Below are 21,233 nucleotides of genomic sequence, written 5' to 3'. Positions count from 1 at the left end.
GCTGGGGGCCCCTGCACTGCCCATGCCACTGGCATGGGCAGTGCAGGGACCCCCTGACAGGGCCCCATGCAGCTTTTCACTGTCTGCTATGCAGACAGTGAAAAGCGCGCCGGGTGCAACTGCACCCGTCGCACGGCGTCAACACTGCCGGCTCCATTAGGAGCCGGCTCCCATGTTGCGGCCCATGTCCCCGCTGGGCCAGCGGGCAGAAACTTTGTGCGGCCGCATGGTGGTTACAACTTGTCGGGCGGCGCTTGCTGTCCGCCAATGTTGTAATGACCCCCATAGTTTCTTTATACAAGAAAGCATTATGTTTCAAGCAACATCAGTTAGAAATTCTGTAGGGATATTGATTGAGGGTAGTCTGGTGTCTAAGACTGATCTGATCACTACAATAGCGTCATCCTGAGGGATGTTGGTGTAGAGAGGTTCAATATCAAAAGTCACCAGAAACTGATTATGCTCATTAAATGGTAACCCTTCAACTTAATTGATAATGTCCTTCAAATCCCGAACATATGCCTGAGTTTGAGCTACAAAAGGTTTAAGAAAGGTTTCTACATATTGGGACAATAGCTCTAGAATTGAGCCACAGGCAGAAACAATTGATCTCCCTGAAGGATTCTCCAGATTTCTGTGAATTTTCGAAAGTATATAAACAAGAGGCATCCTCCCTTTGTTTTTGTAAAAAAAAAAAAAATACTTTCTTCCATATTCATCCATTATCAAGAGCCTCACTGGTAATAGTTTGTATTCTGTGCTGGAGATCATGGGAAAGATCTTCATTAATCAGTCGATAGTGGTCTTGATTATTTAGCTGTCTCATTACTTCTTGGTCATATTTGTCTTTATCCCACATGACTATTCCTCCTCCTTTGTCAGCTGGTTTAATAATAATGGATTGATTATTAGCCAAATTGTAAATCGACTCCATTTCTGTCTTCGTACGGTTAGGTCTGAAAAAAATCTTTGTGTTATTACGATTATTAATTTCTCTTAAAAATACTACGTCTTCAAAGACTGATATTTCTACAGGCAAATCATTTTTTTCTGGACAAAAAGTCTATTTGGGTCTAAGACCGCTGCAATTCACCTCTTTATCTTCGGGGCATCAGAAAAAAAGGCTTTTAATCTAACCTTCCGCAGAAATCGCAATATCGCTGTCTTAGTCTCAACAAGGTCTTGATATTTGAGTGGTACAAAAGATAATCCCTTACTCATTATTTGAATTCCAGTAGTAGTCGGGGAGTATGTTGACAAATTATAGCTTGGAATGGGGTCTTTATTATAATTCATCGCCTGTATGTCCTTCTCCTTGTCTGGAAAAATTCCTTGTTCGTGAAACTGCCCCTCCTGGTACTGCCTCCCCTTCCTCAGCGGCTGCCGATGCCAAAAAAAGGTTGAGCCCCGTTGTATTGTGAATTGGAATGGGATTGTCCTTAGATCTCTTGGTCTGAATCAGATGATGTATCCGAGAAGGTAATAAATCTTCTCCGGGATCGTTTCTGATACTGAAGGTTTAAATTACTCGGATTGTTATTTTTATAAAAACCTTTCTTTAAATATGGATAGACATTTTCTAAATTGAATTTTCTGATAGCCCTTACGACCTTAGTGGTCTTCTGATTAACTGTGTGACTTTTAAATTCTATTATAGTTCTATTAACACTCTCCAAGAGTTGTTTTGCATCTTAGCTGGTTCTATAATCTAAGATCTCCTGTTCCAACTCCTCAATTTCTTTTAACTCATCTTCACTAACCCGTAATGCTGTTTCTACTGATAAAGCTAACCAGTCCCTCGAGCATTTTGTACCCACTCCACTGAATTGGGTTAGGTAGGTTTTCATCAAAGATGAATATGACTGGTACATTTTCTAACTTGTAGCCCTAATTTGTCTTTTTCAACTGTTTAAAAAAATATAGGAACCAAACTACATGCTCAAGTATTATTAGAACATCTTAAAAATAATACGATCCTGTTAGGGCTACAAGTTAAAAATTCTGGAGCCATTGGCCCAATATGTAGATACCTTTCTTAAACCTTTTGTAGTTCACATGTCCGGGATTCGATGGATATTATCAATAAAGCTGAACGGTTATCATTTAATGAGCATAATCAATTTCTGGTGACTTTTGATATTGAACCTCTCTACACCAACATCCCTCAGGATGAGGCTATTGTAGAGATCAGATAAGTCTTAGACACCAGACTACCCCCAATCAATATCCCTACAGAATTTCTAACTGCTTTGGCTACTCTTTGCTTGAAACATAATTTTTACTTGTATAAGAAACTATGGGCCAGATGTAGGTAGGTCCGAGATTGCGACTCAGAAATTGTGAGTCTGTCCGACTCGCAATTTCCGAGTTGCAATCTCGGATGCAGAACGGTGTCTCAGACACCGTCTGCGACTCGCTATTGGGTCGCAAAGACCCACCGCATCAATATTAATGAGATGGGTCGCATTTTGCGACCCCATAGCGAGTCCCTGCATTCACAGGGATGGTGGCCTGCTGAAGTCAGCAGACCTCTATGTCTGTGACTGCTTTTTAAATAGAGCAGTTCTTTTCTTTTCATTTTGCAGCCCGTTTTCCTTAAAGGAAAACGAGTTGCAAAATGAAATAAATATTGAAACCATTTGGTCCATAAGACCACTGCCTGCTCTGAAAAAATATTTTTGTCGACATTCACAAAGGGGAAGGGGTCCCATGGGGACCTCTTCCCTTTTGCGAATGAGTTACCACCAGTGTGTCACTGGTGGTAACTGCGAGTTGCTTTGCGACCGCCTTCGCGGTCACAAAGCAATTCTGAATTGCGATGCGAGTCGCAAATAGGAAGGGAACACCCCTTCCTATTTGCGAGTCGCATTCCCAAATTGCGAGTCGGTACCGACTCGCAATTTGGGAATGAGCATCGCGTTAGGCTGTTTGCATGGCGCAAACTGCGATTTTCGCAGTTTGCACCATGCAAACGGCTACCTACATCTGGCCCTATGTATTTACAAACTAAGGGAGTAGCAATGGGTTGTAGTTTTGCACCAGAGATAGCCAACTTGGTGATGGAGTTTTTTTTTAAAGGGAATGGATATACAATATTTTAAACCCTTTTAGAGATAATATCATCAAATGGTAGTGATACATAGATGACATTTTGATGATTTGGAAAAGAGATGGGACAGCTCTGATAGACTTTCATGAATGGTTAAATCAACACACATCAGATTTTAAGTTCAAGATGAATTGGGATGCTAAGAAAAATAATTTTCTAGAACTTTGGATTAAATCAAATGGGGTTTCCTTGTAAGTGAGCCTTTACAAGAAACCAACTGATCACAACACTTTGCTGCATTTTTCTAGAGGTCATCCTAGAACTTTGAAAGAAAATTTACCTTATGGGTAGTTCCTTCGGATTAGGAGGAATTGTTGTAATAGAGATGACTATTTTGAAATTTTGTACAGAATTGGGGAAAAAATAGTGAGTAGAGGCTACCCTAAAAAACTGGTAAAAGCAGCATCTAAAGAGCATGGTTCACACCGAGAGAGACACTATAACTCCTAGACAATGAAAGAGAGATACCCCGTTGATCTGTGTCACTAATAGTTCTAAAGCAAACAAAATAAGATCTATCAACAAAAGAAATTGGAGGATTTTGACTAGATTGGGGATTAAGAAACCACTGTTTGCAAGAAAGCATGGAATTTACGTGAACATTGGGTTAAAGCTATGTATCCTGTGGAAAAGAGAAAAGATCTTAGAAAGATGTTTCAGCTACCTCTCTAGCAGGGCCATTATAAATGGAAAAAATTGTACAGCATGTCAATTTACAAGTGAAACTAAAGAAATAATGCTGAATGGACAAACACCTTATCAAACCTGTTTCTTTAATTGTAACACTAAAAATAAGATCTGTTGCATCAAATGCCCATTTGAGCTGGTATATATTGGACAACCGTCGCAGCCTGTTAAAACCAGAGTTCTCCAACACAGATCAAGAATGAGATGTGCAACAAGAGGAGCACCACTGATGGAATGTTATAGTGAATTCAACCAGAAGCCAAATTATATCTGGTGGACAGTACTTCAGGTAGTACTGGTCAAAGTGGACGAACTATAGCCACCATCCTGGACAGAATGGAGGCCAGATTAATTGAGAAATATGGAACAGCGCAACATGGGTTGAAATACTTGGACGAAATGTGGGCCTTTATCTAGGAGGTCAATTTGATTAACAATTGCTATATTTGATCACATTTATTGAAAGTGTGCTTAGTGCATTGAGTATTCTGATTGACAATAAGAGCTACATTAGATTAAATTTATAGAAAAAGTATAGGTACATTTTGTATTTAATATTTCGTAGACTCTTTTTTTAAGCTGTATTTCTTATGATCTGTCACTATATAACATATATGAGAAAAATGTTTTTTCCTGCTTTATGAAGAAATATTGATGTTATTAATGGTTGCGCCCCTTTTAATCACAAGCTTTGGCAGTACTTTGTTATAATATAATTGGATTGAGAGCCTGGAGCCCGGGTGTTCAATATTAACAGGATCAGACAGTTTATTCTTTCATTATGGTTGCTTCAGAGCAGAGGCCACACGAAGAATAGCTAATTGCAATGTCCAATAGAAAAAAGACATCTAATCCCTTTCCAAAATGGCCGCTATAAAAGAATTTTTAAAATAAAATTTATCGGATCGGGATGTACAATGATCACAGAGAACCGCTGATGGCATACTTGAACCATTGGAGGTTTCTCTGTATAAAGATGTGATCTCTCGTCTTATGTTTTAGAAAAGCTGCGAGGATTCGGAATAAATAGTATCTATGTCAGGGGTCTTCACACCGGGGGGCCGCCTCTAGTGATCCCAGGGTGGGTGCCAGGCTCTGGCCAAAAAAAGCATTACAAAGATAACATTGTTTTGTTTTAACCAGAAACATTCTACTGCACTAATAAAAAGGTAACATTACTTAACTGAAATGTTTAAACCTGTCTAGGCTTAATTACACATTGCCATCTTTATAAAATAAAATAATTGTGTAAAATTCTGAGGGTGGCCCAATGATTTTTATTTTTCAACTTGGAGGGGGTGGCATAAAAACGTTTGGAGACCACTGATCTATGTTAAGATGGCTGTATCGGATGAGATAGACATAGAGAAAGATGGCTGCTGTGCTTAATGGAGCAAGGATATTTAATTTTTTTCGATGATGGCCGCCATAAAACGAGTCTCAAGCTAAAGAGAGCGGGTCACGATACGAATGCAGGCGATTGATGGGATCTGTGATATAAGGGTGAAAGTTTTGAGGACTTCCTGAATCCCTGAGTTTTGTGCTAGTATTCCGTTTTGAAGCCACGATGTGCTGCTTGGCTTAAAAATAAATGTGAGTACGATCTCAAATTACTTCTGGATAGAGAGTATGTACATGTTGGCCCTGAATTAAGAGAAAGCAGAGGTCTTTAACTGATGTTGTGCACTCTATTCGTTTGTTTTTTAGGAAGAAGTATATTAGGGTTGAGCTTAAGACAGCCCTATTTGAATAAGAAATAGGTACATAGAAATTCATTTTCCCGGCATGTAGGGCTATATTTGGCAGCACTTTAATTGCACATGGATTGTAGTGCATGGATAATACATCAGTCACTTAGAGGGACCGTTTGCACCTTAAGGTTCTTATTTACCTCTGCATGGAAATTATCAAGTTGCGGCAGGAGGCCAGTTTGTGGTGACACATTACATTTTTTCTTTTTTTTTAAAAAACATTCAAACACACGGTGGAGGTTTGACATAGATTTAATTTTTTCCTTTGGTAATTTGATGCTTTCTGTATTTTTTAGGTACTTCTCTCTCCGTTAGTCCTGATGAGGCCCTTAATTAGACCGGGCCGAAACACAGCGACCTTTTATATCTGAAGAGGGGTTGTGGATACATTTAATATTGCGTATAATGATTGTTTAAGTTACGCATCTTTAAATTTGTATGGAAATAAGGGTGATACAGAGATGTGTACACAATTCTACAATCTCTTTTGTTGTGGATTTGGATTGAAAACATTGGCAGTAACCACACTGTTTTGGAAATAAGGAGATGATTGAAGGAATTTATGTTTTTTGAATGTTTTCTTTTCATTTGTTTGTGTATTGATATTTTGATTTACTTGTATAATGTGTTTTAGAATATGTACCAGCTATTCTTATATCTGACCAAAAATAAAGTGAATTCAGATTATTAATTAAATTACAGTTCCAATGATTGATTTATAGTTTGTTTTGCTTGAAATTTACAATTGTATTTTTCCCAATTGTTACCACTTGTTCTCTATTCTTGATTGAATTTACCCAGGTAGAATGGGGTCAATTGGGTAGACTACCCTTGTCGGCTCCTAGGGTTGAGGGCCTCATACAACAGGAGGATTGGCTAAGACACTATGGTGGGATCATTAAAGCCTTAGAAAAATCCCTGAATGCAAAAGCGGCTAGTCCCAACGGGGTCCGAATCAAAACTTTTCAACCTCATGTTACTTTATGGGTCCCTATACTAATGCAAGTTTGGAATGCCGCAGCTAGCGGCTATGCCCCTTTTAATCCACACCTTTGTCTTATATATGGAGAATAAAGGTATGAAAATTAACCTAAAGAAGACATTCACCATGGTCTGCGGGAAAGAGAAGGCCCCAAAGAGGGTCCACCATATTAAGGGCGAGGGTTTGGCCGAAATACAACATTTTACCTAACTAGGTATACCAGTTTCTAGCAGTGGTCATTGGGGGTCACAACTGAAGCCAGGAAATTAACAATTTGTAAGATCTACAAAAGCCTTATTTAGATTATCTGCCGAAATAGGAAACAAACCAGTCAGAGAAATATTGACGTTATATAAAAGCAGATGTTTACCCAGTGTTAGCTATGGGGCTCCACTGTGGGGCTGGGCAAACTGGTCTTCCCCACTAGCACAAGAAAATCTCTTCCAAGGCAGACTTTTGGCAGTACCAAGATCAGTTTCTTAATACATTGTACATAAGGAATTGGGTGTGTCTTTTAGAAGATTCCATTCAGATTAGTCCTGCTTTATTTTGGCATAGTATATGGAGTATAGTTGGTACAAAGTTCACTAAAGAGCTGGTAACACATTGCTTAACACTTCAGCATAAAGAGAAGATGCCATGGCTGGCCTACATCAGTAGTCTCTTAACGGCAGTGGATGGAAATATTAGCATTGCAGATCCTTTTAGCATCGCTATAGTAAAAAGGAATTAAAAGCTATTTTAATAGGGAAGAGAGAGATGGATAGGGACACTCGAGAGATGACTTGGTCTTCTGTGCGTAGTTACTGCGTAGTCTCTATAAAAAAAGGAATTCAGAACTACCTGTTAACTGTACTAAATATGCAACATAGGTTTTATCTTACAAGATTAAGGTTGAACACCTGCACTTTGATGCTGCTTTCGCCAAAATGGGGGCTTGGGCACAGACGCTTCCTAAATGTCCATGTGATGGTAAATCTAATCAGTCAACTGTGCACTTTATTCTGTTCTGTAAATTTTACAGGGACATAAGGAAGCAAATTTTACGTCCACTGTTTACAACCGGCAACCTAATGAATTACCAGGAAGCTGTTCATTTGAAAATGTGAATATACGTTATTCAGTTTCCATTTTTATCTCAACAGCCTTCTCAAGAACGAAACAGCTTTCATATTTGGAAGCGCTAACATACGAGGCTGAGTCATGACTATGGTCTGGAATAATAACTTTGATTTTTGTTTTACATGGATTAAATCCTGAGATCACCCTTGCACTTTTGATGTTGTAGGATATGTCATGCTTGTGAATCAGTGTTCATTTGTAGCACACACATCACAGACCAAATGTCTCGACATCATGAGAAAATGTGATGCACTGTGGTTTAAACCAATTAGTTAATTGCATGTGCCCTCCTCATACAGTAGCAGAGCACAGGTAACTCTGGGAAGGGGGAGCTGAGCACACAATTTTTCTTTTGGTTTTAATACACAGTCATCTGCCATTAAGAACGTCTTAAAAAGTGTGCGTACTTAAATGCTTGATGTACTAAAGAAAGATGAATCCATTGAAGATACTTCACTTACTTTTTAATTCTTTATGTTTTTAAGATATTACTAATTGAAGTTCCAATTGAAGGACAAAAGAAAAAGAGAAAGAAAGTCTTGTTAGAAACAAAAATTTCAGTAGTGAATGATGTGACTCAGGAAATCTTGGAGTATGTTGCAGAATCTACAAAGCCAGTTTCAGCAGCAAACCAGGGTATTCGAGGTAAACGACCATTTCTCATTAACATGTTTGTTTTTTACCAAACACTTGCATGAGGTCAAAAAGGATCAATCATTGTTGTCAAATAGAGAGCAGACAATCTGATCACATTATAATTCCAGATGATTGTAGGATATCTCAGTGCATGATTTTGCAAAACACAAGTTCTAAATTGTACATGTTCTAATCCTACAAAAATTGTTAAAACAAATTAATGGGGCATTTGTTTTTTAGCTCTTCATGTTGTCTGTTTCCATTCTTAAAAAAACGGATATTGCTTATTTGATGGCTTGCTTTCAAGATATCTGATTTAATTCAAATTAGACTCCTCTACGCGTCAGTCGTTCATGAAAATAGTGGTGAAATGCACTAGTTGATTTCGTATAATGGCACAAAGAGTTAAGCAGCTGAAAGACCCAAGCAAGTGCAGTAGGGCTCAGAAGGTGAGACTCTTACTTTGAACTTTTAGTATGATTACATGTTCTGGATAGCAGTGATAAGGGACAAAAACACAATTAAAAAAGAATAAAATGAGTCATATTGGTTGTGGTCTGCTTCTGAAATATTCAATTAGCAAGATGATTTTTGAAACTCACCCACTAAATGCAGGATAATGTACAGTCTGTGAACGTGGAAAAACATCAAGCTGCAAAAACTTTGTTACATATAACTTTCTCCATTTTCTTTTTCAGTGCACCTTGTGCCTAGAAAGTATGTTTTGTTTTGTGTGAACATATGACTGCCTGATTTTTAAAGACTCTTGCAAATACTTTGGCTGTTTTACATAAAGTGACAATTGAATGAATTTCAGTCAAATAAAAGAAGTAAACTTGCCTGCTATTTATATGCATCCTTGCAGACCCCACAGTTTTGCTGAGATCAGAGAAACCAGTTATCATTAATGCAGCCTTTGCTGAAGTGATGCCAGGCTCTCTTTCTGGTATTATGTCTGCTACTACTACCTTGATCTAAACTTCCAAGAAGAAGTGGCTTGGATGTTGTTTCCATGCCAGGAGCGGTCTAAGCCACTGTAAATGAGTGTGGAGTTAGTTGCTTGAAATGAGTACTTTATGTGGACTGCACTTATCGCTTGGATTATTTTGTTTTTATTACAAATTAGATAGGAGGCAGCCTGAAGGGGCAGGTTTTGTCCATAGTTATATCAGTAGGGCATGGACATCTAGAGTAAAATGAGGACATTTTAGTCCATGAAAGAGTGTGAAGGGCTAGTGGGAGTATTACTCAAGTAGAGATGCAGGAACAATCAAATGCCAATGGCAGATTCTACTGTATAGATAAATAGACAAATACAGGGATCATGAAATACATACATTAGCATGGTACCTCTGCGTATCATGCTGCATGCGGATTTACTTACATGGGGTAGTCAGTCAGTATTTGTTGCTCTCCCAAAGGCTGTACTTTGTAAAGAAATAGACCAAGGTGGCGGAGTTGAGTACCCATACAATAAAATGGTACCTATGTTCTATCATGCAGACCGCAGGGGAACATATATGTGCTAGAATCAATCAATGATTGTAGCCTTGAAGAAAAGGACACATCAGGAAGATTAAGTACAAAGCAAAAAAAACAATTATGTCAGCCAATGATTAAAGGTACTTACACTAAGGATGGTGGGTGCCTCTTTGTCAGTGTAGCACGTGTGGCAGTGCATTGGGCTGCTGTGCCACTGCTCAATCACATTGGGAGTAAGGGTGGAGGGCAGATGGTAAATACTTCCAACTCAGGAAAGTGAAAAGGAGTGGCATTGGGTGAAAAGGACAGAGTAGGGGAATCAATAAATATCTGCCCCATACTGTGAGGAACAATGGATATTAAATCCTTGTGCACAAGTATTCCTCAAAGGGAGGGCATAGAAGTAATCAGTACAATATTGAACTCTAGATAATAGATCTCATTTATCAGTTCTTACTGACTTTATCATATCACTGATTATTAAATACTATAAATAGCCCCTATTTAGCTATACAGTGCAGCCTACCATTGACATATGATTGATCCCTTTATTTACACAAGTAATGCCACCCTTATGTTGTTCTCCCACTAGCATTTCACATTCCTTTGTGAACTAATATGCCCCTATTTTACTGTAGTTGTCACAGTTCCAACCTTCAGCTGCTGATGACCTCACCTAATCATTGAGAGGTTGAAATGCTTTTGACAACACCCAACGGGTTGTTTTTGTCTTAAAATTATTTGATTTGAGGTTGAAATGCTGTTGACAATACCTAAAACAGGTTGTTTTCGTCTTAAAATTATTTGATTCCTTGTAATGTGCATTGAATCTAAGATATAGACCTCTCAGTTTTGTATTTGGTAATCTTTGGTTTTGTCTACGCAGTTTATCACTTGTACTGCCTGACAATTGTCAGGAGTGGTGGCACTTAGAACTGCGACTGGTTAGGAAAATGTCTTTTACAATATACTCATCCATGGTAAACTATTAAATCCATAAGTGTGATTTAATAGGTTAGTTTTTCATTTTATCTCTTAGCTGGAATTATTATGTCCATGAGTTGCATTTTCTTAATGAGTACTCTTGAGTACCAGGTAGCCATTGCTCCTTTTTTTTTGTTGTTTAAACTGTATTTCATTTATTTTAAAATAAACAACCAATAAGGCATTAACATACAGTGCAAGAGTTTAGATGTCATATACTTTATTCCAATGGATACATGTCAATGCCAGCCATAGAGTTGCAGAGACCTTGCAAGGCGGTTGTACCAGTGGCAGGGAAGTACAGATGTTGATAAAAATAGTGGAAAATAGGCCAAGTCTGTGAGCCTCAACATCAATACAGAGTTAATATAAAAATGCCCACACCAGGTCGTCAAATATATATTAAGGCATATCGCAACATAACATTCTTGATTTTATGGTCTGCCTTTTTGTGCGTGACCCAGATCCCCATGTATCGAAACCTTCCAGTTTTCAGTCACCCCAGGTATCAGCATGAGGCTCACAATCCCCTCACATAAGGTCACTAGTAAGAGACCTCTCTCCCTAGCCTTAAAAGAACTCCAACAAATGTTCCTTGAGTAGTGTAGAGTAAATCTGAAAAAAACTCTACAGGGAATCTGTCATCTCCCGGGGCCTTGGACCCATTAGGTGAGCTTAAGGCTGTCCTAAGCTCCTCCAATGTAATTTCCTCTTCCAAATTCTGTATGAGACCCTGCCTCGTCTAAGGCTACCAGACCCTCGCCGGGACGCTGTCCTTCTCCCCCCTCTGTTCCTCTTGGGCTTGTGCGGTAATTCAGTTTTAAAGTGTTCCAGGAAGACAGCCAATATGTCCTGTTGTTTGGTCTGTATCTCCCCATGGACACTCTGTATGTGCAAAATGGGCGGTATGTCCATTTCACTTCTAAGAATCCAAGCCAATAGCTTACCCAATTTGTTGTTCTCCTTATGCAAGAGTTGGCAATATGGTTTGATGCCTGTCCTATCCAGGGTATCCCAGATCGGGTGCATTTCTCTATGGACCTCCAACATTGCTGCACGCACCTCAGTCTATGGCACCTTGTGTTTGTGGAGGTCGACCAATCTCTCTTCTTGTATCTTGAGGTCTGTCACCAACTGCTCTCTCACTCTGCAAACTGTACCTATACATTCTCCCCTCAGCTCAGCCTTAAGTGCCTCCCACTAAATTGCTCTAGTTTCCATGGTTCCTCAGTTTTCTTCGATATAATTCTGCAAGGACATCACTGGGAATTCCCACAAAACAGCATCCGTTAGCATATCAGCGGGCACTCACCAGCTCTTGATACTTCGAGGTGTATCACCCCCATAACAGTGTCAGCAATACAGGAGCATGAGCTGAGAAAAATCCTCCCAGGTGCTTTACTGCCTCTAATCTTGTGTGATCAATGCCCCGCACCAAGAGCTGGTCCAGACGACTGAAAGTGTTATGCGTCCATGAATGCCATGTGTATTCGCCTCCCTCCCAACCCCCGGGTGAAGAGCCCGCCATCCATCTAGCAGACCAAGATTATTCATTGCTGCCTTAAGTGTCAGAGTCACCAGATCCTCGGGGTCTGTGCACGTTCCCAACACGTCCACCACTGAACAGCTCCAAGACTCTGATAGATAAATCACAGAGGCTAAGAGAGTTCAAGAGGGGATTAGGAAGGGAAACAGCTGGGAAGGAGACCTGTAGTAAGAAAAAGGTTAGAACACACAATATAAAAATTATATCTCCTGAAATCAATACTAGACTATGATTCTAAGCATAGTCATTCTGAAAACATGAACAATCTAAGAATTAAGTTTAAAATGACTAAGTTTCAAGATGGCGGGATACCTGTAAGGGAATCAAGATGGATTAAATGAAAACTTTCTTATTCAAGTACTTTCCTTTACATGAGAATCAGAAAAACATTCTGACAAAATTTTAAACCAGTCATATAAATTCTTTTTTGAGAATGCATACTAGGACCATACAAAATTGCATCTAGAAACTCTGTTCTTCTGTGTACTCTTAAAATCTTTCAACACAAATTCCTCATATTGTAGATATATATATATATATATAGTAAACACCATAAAAGGATTGTGCAGCATGAATAACACAATATGGATTCAGGAAAACAAATCACATAACTTGTCAACTCAAATATTACATGATAAATATCTTAGAATAGTGGCATACAATAAACAACATGAATTAAACTCGAGGAGAGAATCGTGCGCCTTGCCGATTCGAGTGTCACCGTGTAAAATGCCAAGAAATGTTAGTACGCAATAAATATCAAAGTCAAATCATCATTAAACGAATCGCGTGTCTTGCCGATTCGTAAACCACAATGTAAATGCCAAGATATAACAGCTCACAATGAATAACAAGATCAAAGTACAATGAAACGAATCACGCGTCTTTTGCTGATTCTTAAGCCACCATGTAAATGTCAAGAAATGGTAGCGCGCAATGAACAACAAAGTTAAAACACCATAAAACGAATCGCGCGTCTTGCCCATTCTTAAGCCACCATGCAAATGTCAAGAAATGGTAGCGTGCAATGAATAACAAGATTAAATTATCATGAAACGAATCACGCATCTTGCCGATTCGCAAGTCACCCTGCAAATGTCACAAACACTCAAGCTCATATTTCACACGCACAAAGTACTCTGTCAAATCATAAATGAATTAGGCCCAAGAACATGAGAGTTCTCGATAACGGCGTAAGGGAGGCCAGCCCAACCACCGTCTTACCGCCCAGAACAAGGATCTCCAGATGAAGAATGAAAGTCAGATGTCTGGAAGATCAAATAGGCCACCGGGACAGGAGCTCAGGAAGTAGCTGCTGCTCTTCACCGGGACCTCTGAATAGTGAGCACTTGGAGCTGGGCTGGCTCCTTTTTATAGAGTCTTGGCCCAGCCCACAACCACACCCAGGCATGTTGCAGGGAAAGTGTCTATAAGGCCCTGGAAAGGGACCACACCCTAACACACTCTGAAAGCCTGCAGCAATACATTGCAAATGAAAAGCATTTGTAAGCACATTAAAAATAAGTCTTCAGGATTGAACTCTGCAATGCAAAAGGTTAAACAACAACATATCAGCACAATGCATAAATTACGTTGTTTTGAGAGTGCTGGGTTTTTGCATTCTAGTCGCCAATAGAGCGCGCACTGCCCTGATGTTGACACTTAAGTGTCCTCTCCATTAAGGGTTTAGTGCCCTTCCAGGGCAGGTGCCAGTCTACCTCCCATCCAAAATGTAATTGAAGTCTCTTGCCCAGACCAACAGACCACATTTTACTATAAAAATATTGGTTGTCTACATTAGGGGCATACAAATGCAATATAATGATTTCCCAGCCATCCAGTGTGCCCTCCAATAAAAGATAACATCCCTCTGCGTATGCTTCGCTGTAGGTGTGTCTGAAGGGGACTCGGTGGGGGGGTGGGGGTGCACCCATATAACCACCCCAGCATATGAGGAGTAAAAGGAGGAAAATAGCTGACCCCTCCACTTCTTACCCAGTTTCTATGTTTCCTCATAAGGTGTGCTTCCTGAAGGCAAGCTATTTGTGCATTATGATGCTTGAGGAATGAATGGACTCTATAGCACTTGGAGTGTTCCCTTAGCCCTCCCACATTACATGTCACAATACGTAAATGATCAGCCATGTGGGTAGAGTGGAGCAATCTATAATCCCTCCTCAATGCATTCGTGCACAGTCACCCTCATCATAGACCACCCTAAATGGGGACCATTGTTTTGCCCAAAGCTCTGCACTGCAATAATGAACAAGAAACCCCCAACCATGGGGTTACAACTCAGATAAACAACCCCAACTCCCCCTACCCCTCAGATGAGCAGCATATCAACAAATCACCATACTGCAGATCCAATACTCTTCCCGCTGTCAGGACCCACAGCCTAATCCCTGCAACACCAACCATTTTTTACCACTGTATGCGGAGAGGGATCTCAGACACTCCATAGAGAGTATAGGGCCATCCTAAGTATAGATCAGTGGTCTCCAAACTTTTTAATGCCGCACCCCCCCAGTTGGAAAATAAAAATCCTTGGGCCGCCCCCTCAGAATTTTTCACGATTATTTTGTAAGGATGGCAATGTTTAAATATGTCTAGGCCTATTTAAACATTGCAATTAAGTACTGTTACCTTTTTAAAAATGCAATAACATGCTTCTGCTTAAAACAAAGGCCTGTTTTCTGTATAATGCTTCTTTTGGCCAGAGTCTGGCGCTCCCCCTAGGATCACTTGGGGCCCCACTAGGGGGGCCCGCCCCCAGTTTGAAGACCTCTGGCATAGGTTAATTTGAATATTTCCAACCCAGACTCTGTAACACCCCAGGAGAGAAGTCCTCTCTAGGAAAAAAGAGGGGCGTGTAAATGATGGTTTGACAGCTCAACTTCCCATTTTAATGTCTAGGGAACACATCAGATCATAGATTCATCTTGCATCAGTTGAGTCTCGGGGGCTCCCTCTGCCCCGTCACTCCATTCCTAGGCTCAGCAGAGTCTAACGCCATGGTGCCATCCTCCTGAATAAACATTCTAGGGGAGTTCCACCCGCCACTCCCCCTCTGGGGGACCGCCCACCCCCAGAAATGGTTTCCATTCTGGCCCTCTAGGAGGTTCCACCAGTTCTGCCGAATCCCAAGGGCACAGACCTCCAGTCTCCTGTACCTCCCCTGGGCACCTTGTCCCAGATCTCCAGCCACCGCCAGATGTCCTTTGGGTGATCAAAGAAGTGAGAGTTGACCCCAGGGATTTTTCTCAGTCGGGTAGGAGATAGCAACATGTTGGGGATACCCATAGCATGGAGCTTGGCCTTGACTTCTAGGAACATTTTCCGGGATCCCTGCACTTTATTGGTGTAGTCAGGGTAGATGGATAGCTTATGGTTCTCATATTGGGTTTTGTCAGTTTTCCTTGCCTCAAGGAGGATGCTGTCCCTGTCCTTCTAATTCAGAATGAGGGCTATTGTGGTTCTTGGTTGCGCATCAGAGCGAGGCAGGGTCACTGGTGAACATAGGGGACAAATCACTTGGTCTCAGGGTGTCATGAATCCTTTGATCAATTAATTTTTCTATAACACCCATATCTGCCCTTTCCAAGAAGCCCAAGAGTCTCACATTGTTTTGGTGCAAATGTCCATCCACATCCTCCACTCGCACCTCAAGGGGTCCTGATTAGGAAGTGGCCTCTGCCATCTGCTTACAAAGGGTAGCTACTTCTGTCTGAAACTCCCCTGTAGAATCCTCAGCCACTCGCATTTTATTGGACACATAGCAGAAATCCGAGTGCAACAGGTTAACCCCATGGGCCATAGTTTTGATTTTGTTCTCTAATGCAGTTCTAGTGCCCTGGATGGCCGCCAGCAGAACAGCCCTGAGGGCTCTTTGGCGGGAAGCTCCAGATGCTAGTCCCCTGCGGGCACTCTGGCGGGTATGTCGCTGGGAAACAGCTGTCGGGGTTGTGTAGAGCTCCATAGTATTCCCCTGAAGGGGCCCATGCTGCCTGTTCTTCCCCCATTTCTAGAGAGCCAGTCAGCAACACCCCATGCCCGAACCCCTGAATCGTCAGCCCGGTGCGGCGCTGTACCAGGTAATTCGTCCCTTCAGAAAAGCAGGCAAAGTCAGTAGAGCGATGCTGGAGGGTGGCTAAGAAATTGTCCTCGTGCCCTGGGGGGGGGGATAGGGGTTGAAGCACCAGTGCCTTTTGTTGTTGTCAGGATAAACCAGCCAAAAGTCTGTTTCCAAGCTCTCCCCATGCTCTAACATGTAAGCAGGGTACTGAAGAGGGGCCCTAGGAATGAGAGGGACAAGGGCTCACTGCCACTACCTGGGTGTGTGCATCTATTCAGGCCAGCCCATTGATCATGCAAAGGGGGCAGGCAAAATTAAGAAGTCCCCCCCACCCGTAGGGACCACAGTGTCTGGTGCCGCTCATCTGCAGGCTTCTGTCCTAGGCGCCGAGGTCCAAGAGGCCGCCGGTGGCACAACCCCGCTGCTAAAACCAGTGCAGGCTGGTGCTTCTCCGTCTGGAGCTAGGCTTCACTCCCGGCAGCTGCATGTGCGGCGTTCATGATCCCAAGGTCCCCTCAAGGGGAGCTGCCCAACTGCAGCTTGAGTCCACTGCCCTCCAGGATCTTCGGCGCACCCAGGCCACCCAGGACGGAAGGTACAGCGTCGAGCAACACAGCCCTGCGGCGCTAGGCACGAAACCTGGTTAGAACACGCAGTCTAGTACTCTACCTGCAAAGGCTAGGTTGTGCGAGGATCGCGTCGCGGTTGGCAGTGGGCACAGTCTCCTCTCCGGATTCTTCCAGTCCACTCCCCCATAGCTTTCCGGTCCTCTCCACAGACGGCTCTGCAGGCTGGCCCCCAGGCAGCGAGTCCCCCAGTTGCCATGCGGCCCAAACCCGCTGCAGCAGATTTTGTTCCGCAATGGCCTCCAGGCCCGCCCCTGATCTCCTATTTCTCGCTCGTAGAGTTGCTCCCCAATCACGGAGAAGTGGCCAACCAGGCACAGAGGTGTGGCAGTAATGCTTCTGGGTGTTAGGCAGGATGATGCAGGAAAACTGGGGTCACTGGGAGCCTCCTAGGAGCGCGTAATGTTGGCCATCTTGCGTGGCCACGTCCCCCCATCCATCGCTTCTTTAATATTTATAGTTTAAAACATAGCATATACATAATAGAGTTAAATCTTCTCTCCAGGAACATTAGATCAATAGGAGACTTGAAGTTCAAATGACTTCATGCCTGATGACTTGCTCATCAAAACTTAATTGTATGAAGCTGGCTCTCTATATAGTACACCAAAAAGAGGTATACTGTGGAGAGAGTCCAGGTATCCCTTATCGGTGACCTGGGGCTTGCTTTAACAATCCCATGGGACTCTTTTTGTGATAGTGTGGTCGAGCAGCCCTAGGCTCGTCAGAGGGGAGTGTTAGACATCTGTTGCACTCACAGAGTCAATAAATGAGACACACACTCAATAAGGACATCCAAAAACAATTTAGAAAAATTACACAGATATATATATTTTAGAGACCAGATCCTTGGGATCAGATAAGTACTTAAGACATTTTTAGTTTTGTACCAGTAAACAGTAGAAAATTACAGTTGTCAGATTTGAGGGATGAGCCTCAAATATGGAAATGTTATCCTACGGGAAAACATTCACTGATAAGGGTCCAAGAAATCACCAGCGGTTCGGGTCACATTGTCCCGGGGAGCCTGGATGCAGAGGTGCTTGGTCATGTTGGTAGCTTCGAGCACTACGTGGTTGAGCTGTCACAGTTTAAAGGGACCTGTCAAACAGCGGGGTCTGCGAGGGTGGACTTTGGGGACAAGTCCGGTGGAACCCAACAGGGGGTTCAACTCATAGGGACCCCTGGGCCAAGAGGACACCGGCAGAAAATGTGTACTTTGGCTGTAGGACTCCGGTGGAGAGTTCCTGGCTGGCGAGCCGCTTGGTGATGGAGGCTGAAACAGTTTTCTGCAATACCTGCAGAAGAAAGGAAAAAACACAGCAAGGTAACTTCTGCTGTGGAACTGGCCTCTGTTGAAGTCCCTTGATGTGCAAGTAAGTTTTTGAGGCGGTGGTTCAGACTGAACACAGACAAGTCTTGGTGCTTCCAAAACGATCTGGTACCCCAGGTATTAGTGCAGGGAGCACATTAATTAAACAGAGTGCAGCAAGCTCATAAAGAGACGCATCAATCCCTAATAGTTTCCAAGTAATCACAATAAACACAAATAATATTAAAAAGTAGAATGTAGTGTGCACCTCCACAAAAATTCCTGCTGCACTAAGGAACCACAGGGGTGAAAAAAACACCCCAATTGTTAAAGAAGAAAAGATTGGGTGGTGCACCACTTTAAGTTGTAGACATATTCTTTATATACTAATTGTAGAAGAGTCCCAGATAATTAAACAGGTGATGATACACGGTTTCTGTTCTTTTTCTTCCAAAAATTCTTTTTATTTGATCAAGAATACTTTTTATAACAGTAAGTTGATGAAAGCATGCAGCCAACGCGTTTCGCCCTATACACTTGGGCTTCTTCAGGGCTGCAAGAGTAACATATAACCATAAAAAAGTTGAATGATAGTGGTATTCCTGATATCATTTAATATGTAAGAACAAACAAGAAAAGGTTTTTACATAAATTTTATAGTGCAAGGCACAAAACAATATTTATATACAGTTGTGATTTATGTCCCAATGGAAAGAAACGATTTTTTATATTTGCCATAATTCCGTGTAAAAGTCAAACTCGAGTTATAAGTATAGAAAAGAACCGGCAAGGACCATAAGAACTGTGGTAAGTAGAATAATTTAGTGAACCCTAAACGAAAAAGTGCCAGCATTAACATACCAGTGTGTTTAGAGAATATCATTGTGCATGCAATAATGAAAAGCCCTAAAAAAGAGCTGAAAAGTAAGATATTTTAAGTGAAACTAAAGTGAGACAGAAGTAGGATAAATGAAAAAATATATAAATTGGTATAACCAACAAACCACCTACCAAATGGTAAGTTCCAAACTGTATTGAAAAGTTGTTTGCAAAATATGACTGAGCACAACCAAGTTTCAGAGTGCTAAAAATAAATAAAAGAAGACAAAAAGAAAAACGATTCATATATCCAAGAAGATGTCACCGATATTGGATAAAAGCGGACTGGGGGGCTTTTGTAAAGGCTCAAGGCGGCATGAAGCCATAACAAAATACATTTAATAAGATAAGGTAAATGATATCCAATTTTAATTAAATACATGGGCCAAGTCGTAATTGCGAGTTAAAGTGCCGTATATCAGCCTTACCTGAAAAGGTATGAATATATGCCGTTTGTCGATAGATAGGTGTAGCAGGCCGGTCAGCGGCAAACCGAAAGAGCAGAAAGACGGGCCCGGCCGTGTTGCCACCCGTCATCAACTTACTGTTATAAAAAGTATTCTTGATCAAATAAAAAGAATTTTGGGAAGAAAAAGAACAGAAACCGTGTATCATCACCTGTTTAATTATCTGGGACTCTTCTACAATTAGTGCAGGGAGCCTCCGCATTGAATCAGTGTCTCGAAGAATGAATAGGTCGATGGGGCTGACCTTTCAGACACTCGATGAACTCCTCCTGGATTGCTGCTGCATCTGTGGATCCGGTGGTCAGCCGTTCGTTGGACCGGGCTGTGCAGTCTGTGCCTGCAGGATGCAGGAAAGTGGCTCCTCCACTCAAGGCAGGTGCTGGCTAGTAGGTAAAGTGCTGGTGGCTCTCTCAGGCTTTTGGAGGTTGCACAGCTGCAGGATGAGCCTTGCCTTTGCATTTGTTGGGATGGGAGCAGGTAGGCAGGATTTGGCGCAAAAGATCACAGCAAGCCCACATTTCTCGCACTGAGAGGTTCTTCTTGGTCCTCCTTCTTCTTCTTTAGACAGTGAACTCTGAGTTCCTGGTATCAGGGGGCAACTAAATACTGAATTTAGGGGCGTTAAGGGGGCTGTAGGGTAGTAGCCAATGGGCTACTTACCCCTGGGGTCATTCCCTTTATGACCACTTCCTGTGGTGGGGGGTGGGCATAACCCTGTCCCAGAGGTCCTAGTTCCACCAAAACAATTTGGTGGAACCCTTCTTTTGTGTAGCACATCAGGCAGCCCACCTTAGGGGAGTGACTAGCCTGGTAGTGCAGCACGTCTTCTTGCATAGCTAATTTCACTCCTATCCTGGTGCCAAATGGGCCTCAGGGCACGGGGTGGCATTTTCCAGGTCTAGGGGATTCCGAGGTCGCAAAGGCAACAGGGACTTTGAAGTCCTTGGCCTTAGTATGCAGATTTACTAGCCATCCTGCTGGAGGAGGTGTGAACACCTTCCTCAGTACCAGGCATTGTTCCGGGCCTCAGAGAGCAGTGCTCTCACCTCTAGAGGGTCAGAAATTCATCTGTGGTGGCAGGCTGGTCGATAGCAGTCAGCCAGCATACTAGAGGACTAGTGAGTTTTCAGGGGACACCTCTAATAAATCCAATACTGGCATGAGAATGGATTTATTAAGATGAGGTGTTTGATACCAAACACCATACATTTCAGTGAAGCCAGTAGCTGGGTAACTCGTAATGACCAGTGCCCAGTGCATACCTCAAGGTGGCTTCCCTGTTCACTTACAATATCTATTAATAGCCCCTGTGATGTCTAGTTCTATCTGCTCATGCAGATATGCCCTCATGTATTATAATGCACCCTGCCTTAGGGCTCCTAATGCCTGTTGTAGGCTGGGTATATAAGACATGCAGTTCACTTGGGCATTGCATGCAGGGTGGGTGCAGTGTTGTGTTTTTACTCATGGTTTGCATCATAACACGTAATCTGCAATGGCAGGCTGCATGCAATTTGTGTGGGGTTCCTTTATTACATGCTGCAGCCCTTAGGGGACCATCTCTGGTACTCATGC

At 42.1% G+C, this 21,233-nt stretch overlaps 1 protein-coding gene across 2 annotated transcripts in view; it reads left to right on the top strand.

The window, feature by feature from the left end:
• Positions 1 to 21,233, top strand: part of KRIT1 (KRIT1 ankyrin repeat containing) — a 449,032-nt gene that overhangs the window by 36,988 nt on the left and 390,811 nt on the right. For both annotated transcript variants that reach the window (XM_069211631.1, XM_069211630.1), the window contains one exon: positions 8,137 to 8,296. Coding sequence is in view for 1 of the 2 variants with exons in the window: in XM_069211630.1 (XP_069067731.1) it covers positions 8,137 to 8,296 (160 nt within the window). In the remaining variant the exon portion in view is untranslated. The remainder of the gene's footprint in view (positions 1 to 8,136; positions 8,297 to 21,233) is intronic.

Source organism: Pleurodeles waltl, chromosome 10 (assembly GCF_031143425.1).
Source record: "Pleurodeles waltl isolate 20211129_DDA chromosome 10, aPleWal1.hap1.20221129, whole genome shotgun sequence".
NCBI classification, from domain to species: Eukaryota; Metazoa; Chordata; class Amphibia; order Caudata; family Salamandridae; genus Pleurodeles; species Pleurodeles waltl.
This window is presented reverse-complemented; position numbering and strand designations above follow the sequence as displayed.